The sequence below is a fragment of the Podarcis vaucheri genome, assembly GCF_965113315.1.
Source record: "Podarcis vaucheri genome assembly, chromosome: 18".
NCBI lineage: Eukaryota > Metazoa > Chordata > Lepidosauria > Squamata > Lacertidae > Podarcis > Podarcis vaucheri.
This window is the reverse complement of record NC_138756.1, coordinates 2,692,954-2,712,392: the sequence shown is the minus strand read 5'-3', so window position 1 is coordinate 2,712,392 and position 19,439 is coordinate 2,692,954. Positions and strand designations below refer to the sequence as shown.

Sequence of the window (19,439 nt, the reverse complement as noted above, 5' to 3'; positions counted from 1 at the left end):
CATCTTCATAAACATAGTATATGACTTCCTCAAATCTCTTCCATCTGAATTTCTTAGTAATTATACATAGCAGTTTCCAATATCAGTGTTTCAAAAGACCATATCACAGTCCTAATCATTTTACATAACTTTCCTTATCGTACATTTTCTTATTTATAAATTTAATTCTATTTTTATCCTAGGCCTAATTGTTTCTTTCAAGTGATTACATATCTTTAATATTACAATATTTATTCAAGTAGTCTTTAAATTTCTTCCAGTCTTCTTGATCTTCCTCTACTTTCTGGTCGTGGATTCTCCCAGTGAGATCAGCCAGCTCCATAAATTCCATCATCTTCAATCATCTTCATCTGGTTTCTCTTCAGATCATATAAATCTTTCGCCTTTTACTTTCCCAGAGTTTTCGACCTTTTTTATTGCTGGAGGAGGCGGGCAGCGGCTGGAGGGCGGCTCCTCCGTCGGGGAAGAGGTGGAGGGTGGACGCAGCGCCTCCCGGCTCCGCTGGCCGCTTCGTGCCACGATGGCCACAGCAGGCAGCACACCGAGCAAGCAGGCCTGCGGCGAGCGAGTGAGCGAGGGTGTGTGCGCCGCTCCCGCAGAGCGCCGGCTCGTTTTTTTCCCCTTTTAGCCTTCTGGTGCCCCGCAGAATTCGGCACCTGCAGGCTAAAGGGGAAAAAACCGAGCCGACGCTTTGCAGGAGCGGCGTACCCCGCCTCGCTCACTCAGCACACTCGTTCGGTGTTCCCCAGACTCTCGCCTGACGCCCTCCAGAACTTGGCGTCCGGCGCCCCGCGCCACTAACCTCTATGGGTAAGACAGGCCTGCTTGTAACTAGCCTTCATTGGCATAAGTTAAAACAGTAAAATCATACAAAGCCATCCAAATACACTGATAATCCAAACATATACAATATATAAAAGCCTAGATAATTCAAATTTTTTACTAAATCCTTATTTCCCATTTTTGACTACAAGTTCTACTAATGAGTTTAGTTTCCCCCCAATAGTTTTTCCAATAGATACTCTCTCCATTCTTTATTAAAAGTTACTTCTCCCTGGTTTCTAATTCTTCCCGTATGTTTTGCCATTTCGGCATAGTCCATTAATTTTATCTGCCACCCTTCCTTGGTCGGGACTGTATCTTCTTTCCACCTAGTTCCTTCCAAGCAAGGTTCATGAGGTCTGGAAACTTGGCTTTGTTTGTTTGTGCATGGGAGAGCTAGAAGGACCGTAGCTCAGGCTTGTCGTTTGCAGATGTCACCTAAGCAAACTCTTTCCTCCTCTTTCCAGAAACTGCGACACCTGCCCCACCGGCTCACCCGTCTGCATTCGTAAGTATCTTTTTGTTTGCTTCCTCTCAAATTGTCGCAGTCGGGTACCGCCTTTCAGGGTCGGTTTAAGGACCAGGGGACCAAGGTTCTGGGTGAGAGATCAGCCGTGGCTTCCATCAGCGGCCAGGGAAATGCCATTGAACCGATCTCTGCACGGAAGCGAATCCTGCACCTTCAAGGGGTGGAGTAGATGGCCCCAGGGTCAAACTCTGCAATTCTGTGATTCTATGTTTCCTTGCCAGGCTCAACGGAGACTCGTATCACAAAACTCCGATGGTTACACACCTGACCCCATTGGTGAGTAAAGGCAAGGGAATAAGCCGGCCCCCCAAGGTGAATTGTTGTGTTTTTATAGATAGATAGATACCGTATTTTTTGCACCATAACACTCACCTTTTTCCTCCTAGAAAATAAGGGAAAATGTCTGTGCGTGTTATGGAGCGAATGCCTACGGGTGGCGGGGGGGATCTGCTGCAGTCGTGAGCAGAGGATCCATGGTTCCCCTTCCTTCCCTCCTCCGTGGCTCGCTTTGAAACAGCAAAGCGGGAGAAGAGTCGCTGAGTGGGGAGGAGAGAGGGACAGAGAGCCTGCTTCTTTAAAGGAGCAAAGTGGGAGAGGAGAGGAGCCTTCTCCCCTTATACCCCTCTTCTTCTTCATTATTAGCAGCATCCTTCTCCACACACCCCACGCGTGCTCCTTGTCCCTTGAGTGCTTTTCCTTCCCTCCCCAATTAAAACGTGGTTACAAAGCACAGATCCACATGGATCCTGAGGTTTTTTGCACTGGGTCACCCCAAATTCACCATCAGATCACATAGCATGTCCATGGCTACATCTTGCACCAAAAAAATCACGCACCCACTGTTGCCTGGGGCTGCAGTGGTGCAAAAACGTGGTTACAAAGCATGGATCCACATGGATCCTGAGGTTTTTTGCACTGGGTCACCCCAAATTCACCATCAGATCACATAGCATGTCCATGGCTACATCTTGCACCAAAAAAATCACGCACCCACTGTTGCCTGGGGCTGCAGTGGTGCAAAAACGTGGTTACAAAGCATGGATCCACATGAATCCTCAGGATTTTTGCATTGGGCTACTCCAAACTCACTGTCAGATCACATGTCTGTGGCCACAGCATGAACCACAAAAGTCATAAATCCACTGTTTCGTTTAGAATATTTTTTTTCTTGTTTTCCTCCTCTAAAAACTACGTGCGTGTTATGGTCTGGTGCATGTTATAGAGCGAAAAATACGGTAATTTATTACGGTGGGAGACCAGCTTATAAAACACAATTGGGGGTACAATCCCAGAAGGAAAGCAAACATTTAAAACAATGTACAAGAATAAATTTAAAATTTATAAATGTGATAAGCATATAGACACTTAAAACTTAAGATAAGCTACCACAGAGAGATAAGAGTCACTCCTGGAACCGAGTTTGAGGATTTTCTTAACGAACTAGTTTGGGTCGGGGGATGGTCTGCGCCTACAGATCTGTACACAGAATCTGGTGACCATCCGGGAAGGGGAGGAAGGGAAGTCAATGTTCAATTTAATTTAACGCTTTGCTTTGTTTATGTGACTATGAAAATTATAAAATTCATTTTTAAAAAAAGTCTCTTGGGGATGGGCGCAGGCCGTGGGAAAAAGGGCCGGATCCTGCCCATGGACACGTCCTGCTACGAAAGCCCTTACAGCGACCCCGAGGAGCTGAAGGAGAAGAAGCTATTCTTGAAGAGGAACAACCTGATTGTTGAGGACATGGAGCTGGGGGCAGGCAATTTTGGCTCCGTCCGGAAAGGCGTTTACAAGATGAAGAAGTAAGTTTGCCTCATGGTGAGCGAGAGCAATGATCCGGCTACCTCAGCATTGCCTGCACTGACTGGCAGCAGCTCTCCAGAGAGTCAGGCAGGGGTCGTCCCAACAGCACCCGGAGATGCTGGGGGTTGATGTTATATGCAGAACTGGGGCTCAAAGTCAGATTCCAGTCCTCATGGGGCTAACAACCCCCCACCCCCATTTTAAAATGGATGCTGCCATATAATGGATTGAGGTTGAATCTCAACAAGAGATAAGTACTGTTTTTGGGGGTGTTGTAAACAGTGGCGTAGCGTGGGTTGTCAGCACCCGGGGCAAGGCAAGTAATTTGCGCCCCCTAACCCGTGGATTTGCGCCCCCTAACCCTAACCCCCAGATGTTGCGCCCAGTGCGGCCGGGCCCCCCCCTGCACCCCCCATGCTACGCCACTGGTTGTAAACAAAAAATGCCCTTTTCCCTTATGGGGTATCCAAGAGCCCATATAGAGTCCTTACATAGGTTCCCTATTGGTAGGAGAAAATAACAGAGGCCAACCAGAGAATATTGAGAAGCAAAGCAGCTAGTAAGCCTGATCTATATTGATCTGTTGCAACAGGGTGCTCCCCTCACCTGCAGGAGAGGAGGAGGACCCCGAACCAAGATGTGCCTGCCCTTATATAGACATTTTATATTGCCCCCCCCCCTGGAGTCCAATACCACCCCCAGAAACATCATACATACATCACAGAAGGGGTGTAACCTAAGACCACCCCTCAGATACATCATACCTACATCACAAAAAAGGCGGTCGAAAACAGAAATTTTAATATTGTTGTTCTCCTGTTGTTGTTTATCTCCTGTCTGGCAGGTTACTTGATTGGATTGCCTGGGGAGCCTTTTGTAGTGATAAATACTTAGTTCCTGGGCCAGGTCACAGGCTCACCCTATTCATACACAGACAGGATTTGTGAAGGAAAAGACAATGGGGAGGCTTTTCCACTTTGACCTTGCAGAGAAAACATTTGCTCAGTTTAGGAATAAAATGGCTTCAGGTCGGTCTTCCTGTGCTGGTCTATGTACGTGCAATTATGAACATTACCATATATCTAAGACCTCAAAATTCCTATCACAGGGGACAGGGGGCAGGCAGGTGTGGGGGACTCCCTGGTCCTGAATAGGGCAACTGTGCCCCTGAAGGACCAGGTTCACAGCCTGGGGGTCATTTTGGACTCACAGCTGTCCATGGAGGCACAGGTCCATTCTGCATCCAGGGCGGCTGTCTGCCAGCTCCATCTGAGACCCTCCCTGCCCGCAGACTGTCTCACCAGAGTGGTGATCTCCCACTTGGACTACTGCAATGTGCTCTATGTGGAGCTACTTTTGAAGGTGACTCAGAAAAAAAACAACTAATCCAGAACACTGGTGACTGGGAGCGGCTGCCGAGACCACATAACACCTGTCTTGAAAGACCTACTTTGGCTCCCAGTACGTTTCCGAGCACAATTCAAAGTGTTGGTGCTGACCTTGAAATCCCAAAACGGCCTCAGCCTAGTATACCTGAAGGAGCGCCTCCACCCCCATTGTTCTGCCCGGACACAGAGGTCCAGCTCTGAGGGTCTTCTAGCGGTTCCCTCATTGTGAGAAGTGAGGTTACAGGAAACAAGGCAGAGGGGCTTCTCGGTAATGAATAATGTGGAATGTCCTTCCATCAGATGAGGAGATAAAAAAAAACCTATGGAAGACCTTCTGGTGTTTCCCTCACTGCGAGAAGCGAAGTTACAGGGAACCAGGAAGAGGGCCTTCTCGGTGGTGGCACCCGCCCTGTGGAACGCCCTCCCACCAGATGTCAAAGAGAACAACAACTACCAGACTTTTAGAAGACATCTAAAGGCAGCCCTGTTTAGGGAAGCTTTTAATGTTTGATGTATTACAGTATTTTAATATTTTGTTGGAAGCCGCCCAGAGTGGCTGGGGAAACCCAGCCAGATGGGCGGGGTATAAATAAATTATTATTATTATTATTATTATTATTATTATTATTATTATTATTATTCCAGTTTGGGTGGAATGCCTCTTTCAAAGAGTTTTCCAAAGAGTCCTTTAAGAGCCCAGCCTCCTTTCCCTTCTTCTTCTGAAAGGCCAATGCCAACTGCCACCCATGACCATAACCTCTGCTCCCCTCCTCCCTAGGAAGCACATCGACGTGGCCATCAAGATCCTGAAAAGCGGGAACGAGAAAGCCGAGAGGGACGACATGATGAAGGAGGCGCAGCTCATGCACCAGCTGGACAACCCTCACATCGTCCGCATGATTGGTGTCTGCGAGGCAGAGGCACTCATGCTGGTGATGGAGATGGCCTCCGGAGGGTCCCTCAACAGATTCCTCTCCTCTAAGAAGTGAGTCGATCCCGCCGCAGATTGGATCTGCAGGTCCCGGGCGGAACTGCAAATCCAGTTCTTTATTTCCAAGGTTTATGGACAAGTCTTCTTCTCCAAAGAAGGTCAGAAAGCGGGTGGCAGATCGATGAAGCAAATCATCCGTTGAATAAAAGGGGCTACAAATAGGCCTAATGCGACTTCCTTTAGAATTGTAGGTTTGGAAGTGACCCTGAGGGTCATCCAGTCCAACCCCCTTTCTGGAATAGAAATGTCTTTGTCAAGTTCAGCAAGGGAGGGGCCTGTCTCATCTCAGCTGGGAGGGAGTTTTACGATATTGGGATCACACTATAGAACGCTTGGCTCCTGAGAGATCTGAGCCACGGGATACCACTAACCATAGAAGCATAAAATTGTAGGGCTGGGAGGGACACCTTCTGCAATGCAGAACTCACAGCTCAGGAATCCCTGTTCAGCCCCCAGCCCCTGTTCAGAAACCTCCAATGAAGGAGAGTTCACCACCTTCTGAATGTTAGAATTCCTGCTCCCTGGTTGCAGTCATGGGATTGTTGTCTATCACATGATGGTGTATGTTTTGATTCCACAGAGTGGGAAGTGACGGAGACAGGATGTTTGATGCTAGAGAGAAGAGGGAGCCTTGTTGCAGTGCTCCGTGTGTGTTTATATGTAAATACACATAGATTAGCCAAATGCTGAGCTACTGAGTTCTGTTGCGTGAACTGCGCAAACTCTGCGGATCCCTAAGTGTGCTGGTGTCTGTTGGCATCGGTCTCTGTGATGTTCGGGCAGAAGAAAGCTTTTGAAGCTCCCTAACAATCGACCAGGAGGGAGAGAACATGCCAGTCGGGCATGTGTCTCTCCTAGGGTCCTACTCGAGAATAGGACGAGCTCCTGACACTGAGGTCGTAGAATTGTCGAGCTGGAAGGGACCCTGAGGGGTTGGACTAGATGACCCTCAGGGTCCCTCCCAATTCTGATTCTACCAAACAAAATGCAAATAAGACCTCCTTGGAAGTCCTCAGGCTAAGAAACTTTCTCCATTTTGGACTTTTTTGAGTGACAAAAGAGGAAGGCTGGGCCTGGGACGGAAATGTAACAAAATGACTTCCGGGGTTGACGCGATCTGGGAATGGCGGATTCCCTCCGAGCTCCGGAGGGAATCGGCTCAGCAGGGGACGGGTCTTTGCCGTGCCGGCGACACGGGGACCCTTAAAACCGCAGGCGCGAATGCCTGCGGACTGAAGACTCGGCGGGTGCCTTAAGCGCCCCCCCTGATTCGCGAAGAGCCTTTTTAAAGGCTGCGGAGGGGATACGGGGGGTGGCGCGGCACTGAGAGTCCATCGCTACCTCTGCTGTGCGAAGCCGCGAGCCATGACCGGAGAGCGCTGACTTCCTTCCTTGAAATTCGGCTGAAAAAACAACCCGTGAGTAAATTGGACTTGGATTTTAAGAAATTTACCCATTGAATTTGAGACGATCGGGGGATGTGCTAAAAGGAAGTCCGCACCCCCACCTTGCAGACGATCCAGAGCAACGATAAAAGAACTAAGCTAGAGTGCCTACCCTGTAAAGGGTGAGTTGTTTTTTTTTTTAAAAAAGACAGTAACTTCCAAGATTTGGAAAATTTTGAGCAGGAGAGAGGAGTGTTGGATGTTTTGTGTTTTGTTGTAAACAACCCCCCCCTCCCGGGCCCGGGAGCGTCCTGCTTTGGAGCTGGTTTAAGAAGTGCAGAGTTTGACAGCTGTTAAAGCTGTCAAACGGACTGTTAATAGTGGAAAAATCGTTACCTAAGTTACCTCTGGATTAAAAAGAGTTACAATTGAATTAAAATTGTTGGAAATAAAGAAACAATAACAAGACAGAGGACTGTTGGAGAAAAGAATACTAAGTAACCAGATTCCCTCTAGAGGGAATTCTGTGGAATTACAATGGCTGTGGATGGAAAGATACTGGGAGAAATCGAAAGGATGTTTTTTCTGGTTGGAATTTTACAAGAGCAGACTACGGCTATGAGTGAACAATTGATGACCTTGAATTCTGAAACAAGTAGTTCTGCTGAATGTAACGAGGACCTTAATGAGAAAGAATCCACAGCTGAACCAGAAATGACAACAAAAGAAGAGGAGAAGACAAAACAAGAAAGAGAAGAAGTGATGTGGGAAAACACCGATCAGAAGCTGACACCTGTGGAATATAAACAAGGAGACTATTGGAGCAAACCTACTATAAATCTACGAAAGATGCAGAAGACGAAAGTGGAGGCCCTGAGAGTCTATGAAATTAAGGAATTTAAAATAAAGAAATATAATTGGGGCCTCCACATAGACTCTGACTTTGATTACCTTCAAGATTCATGCCTTGTGGAAATTCTTCAGCAGCTGTTTGCAAATATGGGAAGAGACTTTGGACTGATCGTGAAAGAACTCTTTCGAGACATGATGACCGGCATAAAGGATTACCAACAAGACCGGCGGAGAGGGACTGAAAGAGACTTGAGAGCCTCGGACGTGAGGAACCCGGGCTAAGAACTGTTATTTTGGACATGCATTGGGAAGGGACGCAAACCGGGGATGGGAGGGAGGGAAAAATCAAGTTTTAACAACACTCAAGATTATGGGATTTGGTTAATAAGATTATTATTTAAGACAAAATGGGAAATCGATGGAAGGGAACTGAGGTCCAACTTAGAAAAAATTAATTTTGTTTGTTTTCTTTTATAAAAGGACTAATATTAAGATGGATAAGGAAATGCCAATTTGCTGATATAAATTTGGGAATGGGGATGCAAGGGAGGGGGTGGGGGGAAGTCAACGACCAGGGTTAGAAAATAATATTTTTGGAAAGTATATATGTTTGTTGTTGTTTTTTCTGTTTGCTTGTTTTTGTGTCTTTGTGTTTTTGTCTTTGTCTATATAAAATGTGAAAACCCAATAAAAATTTTATAAAAAAAAGGAAATGTAACAAAATGCCATTTAGCAGAATAGTATGAAAACTGTAATTTTAATTCCAGCCAGAAATTTTCTTTTTTTTCCCCTTCACAGTTTTCATTTTGTATTGTGCTTGTGCTTGTGATCCACTTTGAGAACAGGTATGAGGGGCAAGATATAAATAAATTAAAAATCCAAATATACAGTACACATTTATCTGTAAGATGTACATGGAACAACATTCTCCCCCCCCCAACACCTTGTGTCTCATTTTACACAGATCAAAAACATAAAGATGCTTAACATCATTTTCACTATTTGACATTTTATTAAAGGCAGGAAACATTTCTATGAATATTTTTCCATGAATTTAAACTGTTACTCTAAACAGGGTTTAGCCAGAAATTTTCATGGTGTTTATATTAAATAATATAATAATGGTAGTACTAACAATTGACAGAGAGGGTTGTGGAGGTAAGTTTATTCTATCTCTATCTCCCCCCCCCCCGTCTTGCTTTTTCTCTTTTCTTATTCTCTTGATATGTTGATTTTTATCATTCTTTCATACATGAGTTTGGATTTTATTGTTTATTTTTTTATAATAATGTTTATTAAAGTTTCACAAACAATAAAAAGTTCCAAAATTTAAACATAAGAAAAATTACAAAAATATAAAAATACAAAAACAAAACACATAAAAAATACACAATAGAAAACAGTTAACAAAAGAAGGGAAGGAAAAAAAGAACAAAAAGAAAAACCAAAAGGCAAAACAGAAAATAGATTAGTATTTTCATATCTTATACTTCATTCACTAGTTTCTTGACCTCCTCACACCTCCCATTTTGTATTCCAGTTCAGATATTAAATTCAGCAAATCCTTACCCTCTAGCATTTATCCTCACTCAAGATATTAACCTATTATAAATATCAGTTTTCCAATTATCAATCCCTATTTACATTTTCTTAGAAATCTTTTTACCAATACCACTTATTTTCCATCAGACATCGTTTTAACATTCCTTAATTTTACAGTGCTTCTGCAAGTAGTCCTTAAATTTCTTCCAGTCTTCCTCCACCGATTTTATTGTTTAATATCTTAAACACACACACACACAAGTTTCCTCTTGCCTGTTCTAAAGCAATTGGGTTCTCCAGCTCAGCAACCCTCATTAAGTCAATGCCTTAACCGTGGAAGAACTTTCTTTCCCACCCCTAGGGACGAAGTCCCCGTGAATAATGTGGTCGAGTTGATGCACCAGGTGGCCATTGGCATGAAATATTTGGAAGAGAAGAACTTTGTCCACCGAGACCTGGCTGCCCGGAATGTTCTGCTGGTCAACCAACACTACGCCAAGATCAGTGATTTTGGGCTGTCCAAAGCTCTGGCCGCTGATGACAGTTACTATCTGGTGAGAAATGAAAAACGGGTTAGGGATCCATTGAAGGTCAGATATATCACGGATATATCACGATGTCTGAAATAAGGAAGGAGCTGGTTTTCAAATTTGTGATATATCATGAGCTAAATTCCAAGATATACTGATATATCTCAATGTCTGAAATAAGGATGGAGCTATGTAGAGGCATTGGCTGGCTTCACTGTTTCCCCCACATTGTGATTTTTGCAGAGCACACACACACACACACACACACACACACACACACACACACCATGATTTGCAATATATCACCAGGTCAAGAATTATGGAACCAATATCATCATATGGACCTGAAACTGGCCTTGGATGATATATTGCCCAGCCCTAACACACATCATGATTCGCGATATATTTATTGCCGGGTCAAAAACTATGAAATCAATATCACAATATGGACTTCAAACTAGTTTTGGACGATATATTGATATATCGTCCAGCCCTAGAGATATCTAAGGGAGGGGGGGCAGAGACTGCTCAACTAGATCCTGAGAAAACAAGAAGGCATTTGATTATATCGAGGTGACTCCATCTACAGCATGGTTAAAGTGTAAGCAATAAGTTGTTGTTGGTGGTGATGGTGGTGATGATGGTGTTATGAACTAGGACCTGAGCGAACAGGGTTCAAACCCTCAGTCAGGCTCACCTGGCGACTTTGGGGTGAGCCACAGTCTCTTAATTTTCCTCAGAATAATAAAAATGGGCCAAAGTTGAGTCATGCATGCCATCTTGAGTTCCTGGGAAGAAATCTGGGATAGAAATGGAATAAAAAACAGGTCTTGCCCATTGAAATGAATTTCTAATGACTTACCTCTGGATCTGAGCTGTTGGGAATCACAGCTGGGGAGAGTTGCTGCCGTTGCATTCAGAGGTCAGGGCATATTGTCAGATGCCATGAAGATAGGAGGGTGGACTGGATGGGCCCCCTTGGTCCAGATCCAGCAGCTAGGCTCCTCTGAGTTTCTTACGACTGCTAAATAGAGCTTCCATGGGCAGAGGCAGTCTACCTTAGAATGACGGTTAACAAAGGAGGGAGGAAGCCTTTGGTTGGCCCCTGTGAGGAGAGCATGCTGGGCTAAGGTGGGGCCTGCTTGGGGAGAGCGAGTCGTCCGCCCAAGTCTTCTCCTTCTGCACCACGCACATTACCTGGCGATCTTTCACTGCCCCTCTTCTGTGCCTTTCGATGCAGGCCAAGACAACAGGGAAGTGGCCGTTGAAGTGGTACGCCCCAGAGTGCATCCTCTTCCGAAAGTTCTCCAGCAAGAGTGACGTCTGGAGTTACGGCGTCACAATGTGGGAGGCGTTCAGCTACGGACAGAAACCCTACAAGGTGAACACCCCTAGGCTGAGTAGCTCGGGAGCCCCACACCCTGCAACATTCCACCAGGCTCAACTTATATAAAAACTGCTAGCACATTCGCAAACGAAGCAAAGTCTGCTTGGGTTTCTAATTGGACGGGGGACTGCATGCTTCTGCACCGCAGGGGGTTGGACTAGATGACCCTCGGGGGTCCCTTCCAGCTCTATGATTCTATGAGAATCCATCTATCTGTCCATAAGAATCTATCTAAAGTAAACGTAAAGGGACCCCTGACCATTAGGTCCAGTCGCTGAAGACTCTGGGGTTGCAGTGCTCATCTCGCTTTACTGCCCATGGGAGCTTCCTGGTCATCTGGCGAACCAGAGCAGCACACGGAAACACCGTTTACCTTTCCGCAGAGCGGTACCTATTTATCTACTTGCACTTTGAGGTGCTTTCAAACTGCTAGGTTGGCAGGAGCTGGGACCGAGCAACGGGAGCTCACTCGAATCATTGCAGGGATTCGAACCGCCGACCTTCTGATCGGCAAGTCCTAGGCTCTGTGGTTTAACCCACAGCGCCACCTGCGTCCCAAGAATCTATCTACCTATATGTTTATTCTTATTTAATAATATATATATATATATATATATATATATATATATATATATATATATGCTTTCGTAGATTTTCACGGGTACAGGAATGCAGGTTTTGGTGTCTTCGGGTGTCTTCCCGTGTAAGAGTCGGGGTGTCTGTGCGACGTTTCGACGAGGTCTCACTCGTCATCTTCAGGCTGGTGCTTTCGGCTTCTTGTTACTGGAACAGAGCAGAGTCTGGTGTTTGAGTTCAACAGTATTTATAGGAACTCAAACACCAGACTCTGCTCTGTTCCAGTAACAAGAAGCCGAAAGCACCAGCCTGAAGATGACGAGTGAGACCTCGTCGAAACGTCGCACAGACACCCCGACTCTTACACGGGAAGACACCCGAAGACACCAAAACCTGCACATATATATATATATATAATATTTATTATTTACCATGCAGTTGTTGTTGTTGTTGTTGTTGTTGTTGTTGTTGTTGTTTATTGTTAGTGCACGAGACTCTTAATCATATGCATTGCAGGGGGTTGGACTAGATGTATAGCTGTCAACGTTTTCCCCTTTTTAAGGGAAATTCCCTTATTCCGAATGGGATTCCTTGCAAGAAAAGGGGAAAGTTGACAGCTAGGTGACCCAGCTCTATGATTCTCTGCTCTTAAGACAAACCAGTCAACCAGTTTCTCTGCCACCATTCCACTAGAAAATGAAAGGACCGGAGGTGATAACGTTCCTGGAGGAAGGGAAGAGGATGGACTGCCCCCCCAAATGCCCCCCGGAGATGTACAAGCTGATGCAGCAGTGCTGGACTTTCAAGTAAGACTCTTCTGCAGTGCTCTAAATTAGCCGAGCCCTCTCAAAAACCATACAGGGAGGGCAGGCCAATATCTGGGATTCTTTTAGTTAAAAAAACATTTATTCAAAAGTTACAGTACAACTTTCCCCTTGCCATAACATCACTCTGTTAGCCAGGTGTTGTGTACTGAGTTGAATAGGATCCAAACTGCAGCAGTCTGATTGGTCCTGGAACAATAGGATTCAGAATGCAGCAGTCTGATTGGTCCTAGAACAATGCAGCAGTATGATTGGTTGGGAGGAACCACCCAATCCTGCTCCAGATAGAAGTGAATCCACAACCTGATTGGCTTACAGTAGAATTCCGGAATTAGCCAATCATGTGCAGCCCATTATGTAAATAATGTATATAAAGCAGATACTGTGAGAGGACTTTCATTCATTCCTCCTCACCACTATGAGCTGAATAAAGAGCATGAAATCACTTTGCGACTCTGAGTATATTTCACCAAGAAATACCCACACCTGATATCTGAGACAGGGAATGCTTCTTCGTGCAGAACAAAGTTAAGTTGCGGAACTCCCTGCTGCAGGGTTGGGAGAGGCCAGTGCAAGTACGAGCCTCCAGGACGCCGGCCCCTTTTGCAGCCTTCAAATCTCGTTGACAAATATGCCGATTCCCCCGCTTAATTTTCTCCCTTCCGTTTCCCTCCCTTCCCAGGTGGGAAGACCGGCCGGACTTTTCCACGGTGGAGACGCTCATTCGCACCTATTACTACAGCATCGCTGCCCGGACGGAGGAAAGGCAAGAGGAAAAAGTGAAAACTACGTCTGATTGAGCTCCGGACACCCACCCAAATCCCTCTGCAGCCAAGACATCTTTCCGCCTTTGGGAAGGGATGGCTTGCAGGCTGCGCTGTTTCTCTGCGGCTGCAAATCCAGAGTTGGTGGCGACAAAGCTCAGTCTGCTCTCGCCCAGGCCCACAACTGCCTGCCTTCTTGTGTGCAACCAGCCCTCCTGCCTGTCAGCTCCCTCCCTCACCCTTGGTCTTGAACAGCTTCTCTGCCTCTCGTTGACTCTGGCGCCCCCTGCTGACGGTCCTCCTCTTGTACCCTGCACACTGTTGATCCAAATTTAGTAGCAGCTCCAGGTATCCCTGTCCCTTCCCCCTCCCTCAGCCAATATGAACATGAGAGCCTGCGGGATCAAGCCAATGGCCCGTTCAGTCCAGCATCCTATTTTCACAGTGGCCACCATGCAAGCAGGATCCGTGCGCAAGAGTTTCCGGCAACTGTTGTTCAGAAGCATATCTGCCACTGATTGTGGCGGCAGAGCCTAGAGATTGTGGCTAGTAGCCTTCATAGAATACAATTCATTGGAAGGGACCCCCAAAGGCCATCAAGTTCAAGAGTTATCTGTTTTGTTACACATAATGTACTTTTTATTGACTTTCCTAATTTTTCCAAATGGACTTCAATTTAAATAGTTGCATTGTTTCATGTATTGACTCCCCACTTCCAAATTGTTTCTGTTTATACCCTTTTCTACTGCATTATAAATCAAACTCAAATGCCTAATACAATTACTTTATCATTTTACTTTCGCTGCTCCGATCTTGAATCCTTCCTGCGATTTCTTTCTTTTAAAAAAATATACAGTGGACACTCAGGTTGCGAACGTGATCCACGCGGGAAGCACGTTCACAACTCGTGGCGTTTGCAAACCGCAGCGCCATGTCTGCGCAAACGCGGGGTGTGATTCGGCGCTTATGCACATGTGCAAAGCACGATTTAGCGCTTCTGCGCATGCGCAAGTGCCGAAACCTGGAACTAACCTGTTCCGGTACTTCCAGGTTCGGCGTGGTGCGCAACCCAAAAAAATGCAACCTGAAGCGGCTGTAACCTGAGATATGACTGTACTCCATTCTTCTATAAAACGTTCACCACTTTGACCTCTTAATATTCTTGCCATCTTTGCATAGTCACAGAATCGTAGGGTCGGAAGGGATCCCAAGGAACATTTAGTTCAACCCTCTGCAATGCATGAATCTTTTTGGCCAGCGTGGGACTCGAACCCCCAACTCTGAGAGCCTCAAACTCTACCGACTGAGCTATACCAGTCCATTGAGTAATCTCTTCACTTCGGAACCCCGGCAAAGGAAAACCCTCTAAAGGAAATATAAAGGAGGATGAAAGCATTAGGATTATTTGTGTGCATAGTTATGGATCTCTCTCACATTAATAACTCACCTCTTGGATATTTAATTTTTCATTTGTATCTTCAAAGATGTTTAATCAAGGAGTTTTTTTTAAGGGCTGAGGTCACTCGGCCCTTTCTGTCTCCCTGCGGGGTCTGTGAAGGCCGGCCAGCCCTCACCTCTGATCAAAGCAAGAGGCAAGCACAACACTTCTGAAAGGACAGGCAGCCGTCCTCTGCTAAAAGGTGACCAGCCCTGGAGGGACAGAGATCTGATGTATTATTAGTTGCAGGTGAATGCTTTAGGTTCTGACTGTAAAGTTAGGTTCTTGTTTGTTTAATTCGGGGGTGGCGATTGTGGCAATGCTCATTTATGGTTCTGTAAGAACGCTCGTGGAGACGCGGGTGGCACTGTGGGTTAAACCACAAGAGCCTAGGACTTGCCGATCAGAAAGCTGGCAGTTCGAATCCCCGCAATGACGTGGTGAGCTCCCGTTGCTCGGTCCCTGCTCCTGCCAACCCAGCAGTTCGAAAACACATCCAAGTGCAAGTAGATATATAGGTACCGCTCCGGCGGGAAGGTAAACGGCGTTTCCGTGCGCTGCTCTGGTTCGCCAGAAGTGGCTTAGTCCTGCTGGCCACATGACCCGGAAGCTGTACGCCGGCTCCCTTGGCCAGTAAAGCGAGATGAGCGCCGCAAATCCAGAGTCGGCCACGACTGGACCTGGTGTTTCCTGCTTGGCAGGGGGTTGGACTCGATGGCCCTTGTGGTCTCTTCCAACTCTATGATTCTATGATTTTAATGGTCAGGGGTCCCTTTACCTTTAAGCACGCTCGAACATTATAAATCATAGAATGTGCATATTCGGAAGGCACGCCAAGGGTCATCTAGTCCAACCCCCCTGCAAAGGAAGGACCACAGCCAAAAAGGTCTTTTAAAAAGGCAAATCTGAATAAGTTGCCAGTCTAGGGATTGGGGGGGGGGGGGAGGAGATTGATTCAGTTCACATCCAAAGAGAAATCTGCCAAATTTGCAGTTTTGCAAGCAATCTGAGACCCAAAACACGCCAATCTTTCAAAATTCACAGGTATCTACATTTTGCGGCGTGGCTTGCTAACACACCACCATTGACAGAAATGGCATACAGTGGTACCTTGGGTTAATTCGTTCTGGAGGTCCGTTCTTAACCTGAAACTGTTCTTAACCTGAGGTACCACTTTAGCTAATGGGGCGTACCGCTGCTGCCACACAATTTCTGTTCTCATCCTGAAGCAAAGTTCTTAACCTGAGGCACTATTTCTGGGTTAGCGGAGTCTGTAACCTGAAGCGTATGTAACCCGAGGTACCACTGTATTAGGGGAATATGTGAACAAAAAATAATACATTGTGGAAAATAACATCCGCAAATTCATTATAAAAGGCTCAGGACTGCAATAATCCAGAATGCTGCAACCAAACTGGTGACTGGGAGTGACTGTTGGGGCCATATAACAATGGTCCTACATTGACTCTCAGTACATTTCTGAGCACAATTCAAAGTCCTAAACAGCCTTGGCCCTGTATACCTGAAGGAGCGACTACACCCCTATCGCTCAGCCCAGACACTGAGGTCCAGCTCCGAGGGCCTTTTGGCGGTTCCCTCTTTGCAAAATGTGAAGCTACAGGGAACCAGGCAGAGGGCCTTCTCGGTGGTCAGATGTCAAGGAGATAAAAAAAACCCTATAGAACTTTTAAAAGACACCTGAAGACAGCCCTGTGTTGGGAAGTTTTTAATGTTTGACATTTTATTATTTTATTATATTTTGCTGGAAGCCTGCCAGATGGGTGGGATATAAATAATAAAAATATTATTTACCATAGAACTGCAGAGTTGGAAGGGACTCCAGTGGTCATCTAGTCCAACCCCCTGCAATGCAGGAATCTCAGCTAAAACACCCAGGACAGATGGCCATCTCAGGTTCTATTGCATTTTTAATATTTTGTTGGGAGCCGCCCAGAGTGGCTGCGGCAACCCAGTCAGATGGGTGGCACATAAATATAAATATAATAATAACAACAGCATTAATAATAACAATAGCCCAACGATCTCATCTAGGACTTGTCCACACTTCCAGATGTTGCATGGCTCCAAGCAGTTTTGCCCCTCTTTCCCCCTAGGAAAGCAGAGAAAACCCGATGGACACTTGGTCTGGTTCACCAGCAAACAGACAGTGGGGACTTCGATGTCCACTGGACATGCCCAGAGGACAGGATCACACTTCAAAACGACCTTGACAGATTAGAGAACTGGGCAAAAACAAACAAGATGAATTTTAACAGGGAGAAATGTAAAGTATTGCACTTGGGCAAAAAAATGAGAGGCACAAATACAAGATGGGTGACACCTGGCTTGAGAGCAGTACATGTGAAAAGGATCTAGGAGTCTTGGTTGACCACAGACTTGACATGAGCCAACAGTGTGACGCGGCAGCTAAAAATGCCAATGCAATTCTGGGCTGCATCAATAGGAGTATAGCATCTAGATCAAGGGAAGTAATAGTGCCACTGTATTCTGCTCTGGTCAGACCTCACCTGGAGTACTGTGTCCAGTTCTGGGCACCACAATTCAAGAAGGACACTGACAAACTGGAACGTGTCCAGAGGAGGGCAACCAAAATGGTCAAAGGCCTGGAAACGATGCCTTATGAGGAACGGCTAAGGGAGCTGGGCATGTTTAGCCTGGAGAAGAGGAGGTTAAGGGGTGATATGATAGCCATGTTCAAATATATAAAAGGATGTCACATAGAGGAGGGAGAAAGGTTGTTTTCTGCTGCTCCAGAGAAGCGGACACGGAGCAATGGATCCAAACTACAAGAAAGAAGATTCCACCTAAACATTAGGAAGAACTTCCTGACAGTAAGAGCTGTTGGACAGTGGAATTTGCTGCCAAGGAGTGTGGTGGAGTCTCCTACTTTGGAGGTCTTTAAGCAGAGGCTTGACAACCATATGTCAGGAGTGCTCTGATGGTGTTTCCTGCTTGGCAGGGGGTTGGACTCGATGGCCCTTGTGGTCTCTTCCAACTCTATGATTCTATGATTCCACCTTACGTCTTGTTTCTCTTTCTTCCATTTCAGAAGCCAGTGCAACTTTGTGGAATTTGTGTGTATTCCCCTCCCACCCCGCTTCTTTTCCATTTCATTCTGAAACTACTCCTCTGTCTTCCCCAGAAATTACTTTTCCGTTCCAGAAAGCCCCCAGAAACTCCTGTGACGTAAAAGTTTCGAATTCAGCCATTGCTAAATAGGATGCCCATGAATGAATGAATGGAATCTGCATACCCTTGTTATAGGAATTCTAAGGTTTTATATAAAAAAAATAAAAGTTCATAAACGTACAAGGCAAACACATACATAAGTATATAAACCACGTGTCTGAAATAGTACAGGAGAACAATCCCGAAGCCATTTTGACTCTCCCAAATTGACCTCAAATATTTCTCTGCAAGGAGGAAGGAATTGGGAAAAGCTTTTCAGTTGGACTGTAGGGGCTTACACCTCCCTGCAAATACAGTCTGGCAAGTATCTGTTAAGCTGAGCAAATATGTGCAAGATATTCAGGAAGTATTTACTATCTTCAAGGAATGGCCAGGCTACCCAGAAAAGGCAATTGATAAGGCCTCCTGGCAGACAGGAGAGAAGCAACGCACTCAGATTTCTGCTGGAGACCACCTCCTTCTGTGATGTATGTATGATGTTTTAGGGGGGTGGTCTTGGGCTCCAGGGTGGACAATTTCAAAAGTCTATCTAAGGGCTTGAGCACCATTGTTTGGGGTTCCTCCTCCCTCCTGCATGTGGGGTCTGAGGACCGTGTAGTAACAGATTAATAAAGATCAGACTTACTAGTTGCTTTGCTTCTCAATATTCTCTTGTTGGCCTCTGTTATTTTTCTCCTTCCGACAGAGAACTAAGGACTCTATACGGGCTCTTGGGTGCCCCATAAGGGAAAGGGGGCATTTCCCCCCCTTATAGCAACCTCCAATATTTCGCCAATGAAAATAGGGACGCCCTATTCCATGTGGTCCAGGAGCAAAGGTTGGGTTGAAAAGTTTGCAACCTGCGTGGCTGCCTCGCTCATCTGATTGTTGGCGCTCTCTCTTTTTCACACACAACTTCCCCGGTGACTCATTTCCCACCCTCTGAATTTAGAAATAAACCTGCTGCCCTGTGGATCAGCCACTTTGACCTGGTCTGTCTCCCCCCCCCTTTCCATCTGGGGAGTCGGGTTCAAAAGGGAAATGAGATCTCCACCTGCGCCCCTTTTTTACCGCCTCCCTTCCCTCCCTCCCTCCCTGCCTCTCTCTCCTTCACATAATTGTGAGATGCTCACCCGTTTTTCTTAGACTGGAGACAGACAGAGTTGAGACCTTTGGGCGTCCCCAACCCACTGGGGGGTTCATCTTAGAAAGATTGCGGGAACCCTGTTCTCATCTTCCAAATGTTGGCAGGTAAGTTGGACTTCCTCCTCATAGGGATGAGCTAGAAATCAAATTCAGTTCTCCCTCAGCGGCGGACCTATCAACATTTTCCTATATAACTTTTAATTAATTCCCCCCCAAACATTTTTACCATAACCTTCAAATCAAATGCAGTTTCATAATTGACTTCCTCCACTC

General features: G+C 45.9%; 1 protein-coding gene across 1 annotated transcript in view; it reads left to right on the top strand.

Annotated features, from left to right (window-relative positions):
- The window catches only part of ZAP70 (zeta chain of T cell receptor associated protein kinase 70), a 41,715-nt gene extending 27,504 nt beyond the window's left edge, over positions 1–14,211 (top strand). Inside the window, exons 6-13 of the mRNA XM_082206427.1 lie at positions 1,290–1,330; positions 1,573–1,627; positions 2,970–3,153; positions 5,321–5,527; positions 9,674–9,866; positions 11,083–11,223; positions 12,499–12,611; positions 13,312–14,211. Of these exons, the coding sequence (XP_082062553.1) occupies positions 1,290–1,330; positions 1,573–1,627; positions 2,970–3,153; positions 5,321–5,527; positions 9,674–9,866; positions 11,083–11,223; positions 12,499–12,611; positions 13,312–13,429 (1,052 nt within the window). The 3' untranslated portion in view covers positions 13,430–14,211. The remainder of the gene's footprint in view (positions 1–1,289; positions 1,331–1,572; positions 1,628–2,969; positions 3,154–5,320; positions 5,528–9,673; positions 9,867–11,082; positions 11,224–12,498; positions 12,612–13,311) is intronic.
- The last annotated feature ends 5,228 nt before the right edge of the window (positions 14,212–19,439 follow it).